Source organism: Rhinolophus sinicus, chromosome 14, assembly GCF_057876585.1.
Source record: "Rhinolophus sinicus isolate RSI-liver-muscle chromosome 14, RSI-T2T, whole genome shotgun sequence".
NCBI lineage: Eukaryota > Metazoa > Chordata > Mammalia > Chiroptera > Rhinolophidae > Rhinolophus > Rhinolophus sinicus.
In genome coordinates this window covers 142,839,889-142,844,971 of record NC_142514.1, presented here as the reverse complement: position 1 = coordinate 142,844,971, position 5,083 = coordinate 142,839,889, and the positions used below count along the sequence as shown (strand labels likewise).

General features: G+C 37.7%; 1 protein-coding gene across 1 annotated transcript; it reads right to left on the bottom strand.

Moving 5' to 3' along the window:
- Nucleotides 1-305: 305 nt before the first annotated feature.
- On the bottom strand, nucleotides 306-1,253 carry OR51Q1 (olfactory receptor family 51 subfamily Q member 1). Its single transcript, XM_019715848.3, has one exon. The coding sequence runs from the start codon at nucleotides 1,251-1,253 to the stop codon at nucleotides 306-308; it is 948 nt and encodes a 315-aa protein (XP_019571407.3).
- Nucleotides 1,254-5,083: the final 3,830 nt, after the last annotated feature.

Sequence of the window (5,083 nt, the reverse complement as noted above, 5' to 3'; positions counted from 1 at the left end):
CCAGATGCTTAATTAATAGCACCACTGTGAAGAAAGCAAAACACGATTATGTTTTGAATTATATACTTAAATATTATTTTTCGCCAAAGTCAATGGCTAGCGAAGAATAGGGTAGGGTTTGAAAAATCTTAATGCCTTAATTTCTAGTCAAAGAAAATTAATTTCTCTTGTTTTACATTGAAAGCTTCTTATACAGCACGTATTCCTCCCCCCATCTATGCTGCTTACAGTTTCAATGGTAATATCCCTGCTCTTGACTCCATGTAATTTAACAAAATTACTCCTGTAAGCCTAAATTCCAAGAGTTAGTGCACTGTCCTCTGGAAGAGTAAGCGGAAAATTCCTTGGCGGATCTGCTTAGTCTTTATACTGTAAATGATGGGGTTCATCACAGGAGGTGCCAATAGGTAGATATTGGCTATGATAACATGGGCCAGTGGAGAGGCATGCTTGGCAAAGCGGTGGGTCATAGAAAGCCCAACCATGGGAACATAGAGAACTAGAACAGCCAGAATGTGAGACAGACAGTTATTGAGGGCCCGGAGCCGCTCAGTCCTGGTGGCTATGCCCAAGATACTTTTCAAGATGAGTGTGTAAGACACCACAATGAGCAGCGGGTCCATGATAATGATGAGCAAAACCAGAGCAAATCCATACCAGCTGTTGAACCGGATGTCACCACAGACCAGGTGAATCATGTCCTGGTGGAGGCAATAGGAGTGAGAGAGAAGGTGGGAGCGGCAGAAGGGCAGGCGCTTGAGAAGGAATAAGGAGGGAAGAACAGCCAGAACACAGCGACAAATGATGGCTATCTCAATCCTGCAGATGACCTGACTGGTGAGGATGGTGGCATAATGGAGAGGGCGGCAGATGGCCACATAGCGGTCAAAGGACATGGCCAACAACACAGAAGATTCCATAAAGGAGAACCCATGGAGGAAGAAAAGTTGGGCGAAACAGCCCTCAAAGCTGATCTTACGAATGTCATACCAGAGGATCTGCATAACTGTGGGCAGGGTGGTGAGGGTGAGACCCAGGTCAGTCAGGGCCAGCATGGAGAGAAATAGGTACATAGGCTGGTGGAGGGATGGCTCTATGTGGATGACAGTGAGAATGGTGATGTTGCCCACGATGGAGATGGTGTAGAGACAGCAGAAGGGGATGGAGATCCAGATGTGGAAAGCCTCAAATCCAGGGATGCCCGTGAGGATGAAGTAGAAGGGGTTTTCTGTGGCGTTAGTTAGCTTGGACATGGTTGATGAATACAAAACCAGAATCTGTGTATTCTGTAATAAGAATTCCTTCAGTTTGCTACTGCCCTCGAGTCATTATGTATTCAATCTAGGATCCAAACATGTGCTTGGGATTGTTTTTTTAACACCATTTGCAATGCACTAACCAGAGCACTAACAAACAGAACTGTGGATCTCTGCCATAAATTTCCATTTAAAATTTCCTTATATTTTCATCTTCTAACTCACCAGTATGTAATAAAATTTAACATTATGCTTCCTGCAAACATTGTGACTCATTTCCCACTGTCTCCTCTATATATGTATATGTACATATACACATGCATTTACTGATACCCCTCTCATCAAAATTTCAAATCATGTTGAAATAACCAAATCAAGAGACTCGTTGTAGTTCCTATTCTACTTGACACAGAAAAATATGATTCTGCTCACTATTTCCTTTTATTCAATTGAATGGAAGTATTATTGAAAGAGTGTTATATCCTGGTGATGACCAGGTGTCTTGTTTGAGCAACTACATAGATTATAGTAACACTTTTTATCTGGAGCATTAGAGTAGGAGCAGACTTTGGGAGAAAGATCACAGGTTCAGTTTGTACATGTTGAATTAATGTTCATAGAGCTATCTAAGAGAAATGACAATTAAGCAAATAGTATGAGATCCCAGAGCACAGAGAGGAAGACTGCTGGAGTTTGGGGAGTCCATAGCATATTAATGGTAGCTGAGAACCTAGGAGTTGATGTGATAATTTAGGCAATAATTTATGGTGAGAAAGGAAGGAGAATGAGGACAGCTCTATAAGGAAATATACAATTTAGCAATTTGGTAGATACGGAGAAAGAAGCAAAGAAAACTGTGAACTGCTCAAAGAAGTGGGTGAAAAACAACAAAAAAGTAGGAGTCACAGAAACTAAGAAGATAAATGGTGTGGTCACTGGTTACCGCAGTTTGGTGCTGCTCATACACTTAATAAAATGAGTACTAGAGAACATTTATTCAGTTTAGGGATGTGGATATCAGTTGTAACCTTTTGGAAAGACATTCCAGTAGAATGACAGGAGGAGAAACTAAATTGAAGTGGTCTGAGTAGTGAATTCATTTGAAGGATTAGAGACAGTTTCTGGACCTTGTATTCTAACCGGGTAGCTATACTGCCCCCTAGGGCGTAAATGTAGACTTTTATTCTTTAAATAAAAGAAGGAATATAACTTTAGTAAACAAATGGTTATTCATTTTTGGAGTGTTCTGAGAATGAAAGCTGTGGACTTCTTGTCAGGAAATATACAAAGCACTTAATGTGTTCCTATTCATGAAGTCTAACCATATTCTCCCTAAAGTGTCCATAAATGCCAAACTAAGAATCCCTGGAGCATCATTAAGCTCAGGAATTGAAAATAATACAAAATAAAATTAAGGAAATAGGCAAAAGGAGATGAAGTGAAAATGTAATTTTTTGATTTAGAAAAATAAAAAAAAACATTCCAAGTTATTTATTTGAGAGAATCAATGTAATTTGAAAACCTCTAGCAAATCTGATCAAGAAAAAGAAATACATGCCAACATTTAGAAATGAAATATAATGGGAGAGCCAAAACTGTAGAGAAATTGCAGAGGCCATACTAGTCACCAATAAAATAGTAAATAATAGGAATTTGAATGTTCTTTAGGACTTAAACCATAAAACAAAAGACAGGCAGCCAGAGCAAAGGTTTTTTAAAACTTCTTAGCTCTGAGTCCTGACAGACTTGATTACTATATCTGAGCTATTAAAAACTTCTAAAATATTCTAAATAAAGAACATGATAATCAGAGAGATATTTGGTAATTTGTAGAAGATTGAAAGAAAAAATCCTAGAGACAAATGGTGGTGGTGCCCATCCAAGCACTGCGTAGGGGGTAGGTTTTATTCAGTTCTCCGGGAAATGGCATCTATGTGATGGCTACATGAGGCCATCTAGCTTGGTACTATTCAACATTTGATCATTGACTGCATTCTTGCTAAGGTCCAGAAACTTGATCATAATTTGAATCACTGCATCACTTTTTGTATGTTTGGATAGTAGGCACATATTTTTTTCATGCATGTGGTACAGCAGTCTTCCCCTATCCTTTGGGGATATGTTCTGAGTCCCACAGTGGATGCTTGAAACCATGGATAGTATCAAATGCTTTATATACACTGTTTATGACTATGCATACATACCTATGATAAAGATTAATTTATAAGTTAGGCACAGTAATAAATTAACAATAATTAATAATAAAATATTATTGATTATATTTCCCAAATTGTATTTCATAGCCTTGTGGCTATATCGTGACTACCAATTTTATTTTCTAATCCCTTTACCTTCTCTCCCTTCCCCACCCCCCTCTCCTCTAGCAACCATCAGGTTGTTTTTTTATTCCCCCTATATTTCTGAGTCTACTTTGTGAGGGGTGTAAACGTATGACTATTACATTGTTTTGTACACCTAAAACTAATAAAAAAATGTATGACAAAGAATCAAGCACAAAAAAATTATTTGAGATGCTGTACATGTTCAATAAATATATACTCCAATTATAAAAAATTAATAAAATAGAACAATTATAACCATATACCATAATAAAAGTTATATGAATGTGGTCTTTCTCTCTCCCTGACAACCTAATTGATAACTGGGATAGCTACTAAGGTCTAAAGAGCAATTAGTGTATACACTGTGAATATGCTAGACGAAGGGATGATTTACTTCCCAGGCAGCATGGCGTGAGATTGTGTGAGATTTCCTTATGCTACTCAGAATGGCACACTGTGATTTAAAACTAATGAATTATTTATTTCTGGAATTTTGTATTTAATATTTTTGGACCATGGTTGACCACAGGTAACTGAAATTGTGAAAAGTGAAACTGGGGGTACGGGGAGACTACTGTACTTCCCCTTTGTTTTCATACTTCAATCTACTTTACCTTGCTTAGTGTGAATATTAGTAGGGTGATATATTTGATTTTGACAGAATTTATATTTATGGCTAACAAAGCTAAGATCCTGAATTCTGAAAAAGAGAAAAATTACTAGGAGTAAAATAATGCCGTATTGAAAGGATTCTTGAGAGCCAAGACATCAAGCTTTCTGTGTGACTTCCAAATACTTACTCTCAAGCTTCAGTATTTCAAATTTCAGTATATACTCTACAAGTAAAATATCTCATAGTGCTGTATTGAATACAACTGAGATAATCCACGTGATATGCTTATTACTGTGGACGGCAGAGTGTGGGGATAGCAAGTGACAGCAACAGCATTTGCAGAGAACTTACAATGTGTCAGATATTCTTCCTAGAGATTTGGTTATTTTAACTCACTTAATAATTACATAATTGATGCCTATCATTTTAAATAATGAAGGACATGTGGCACTGATGAAAGAGTGATTTTTTTTTTCTTTGAAAAGCCAAGGAAGTCTTAATGGAGGAAGTAGTCTATCAGCTGTTTTGTATTTTGAGTAGAAACTCAAAAAGAAATGTGTGTGTGGTGGGGTACGATGGGAGATAAGTATTTCAAACAAAGCAAATGGTGATAGTACATGACAGGAAATGAAGTTCTCTTGTTTTCTATAGCCCTCAAGTGTGGGTCCGATTGCAGAGGTGGTGGGAACTGTGGCAGAAAAGAGGTGAGAATAGAATAAGGGCTTTAAAGGATGAAAGTGGGGCCATCAAAAGGCTTCAAGTCAGGGAGTGGTATTACATTTTTAGTTGGGGGAGAGGGTGTGGGCCAGCACAAAACAAAATAGAGTTTGGGGGAAATTACAGTTCTCTAAAGAGAAGCAAGTGATAAATGT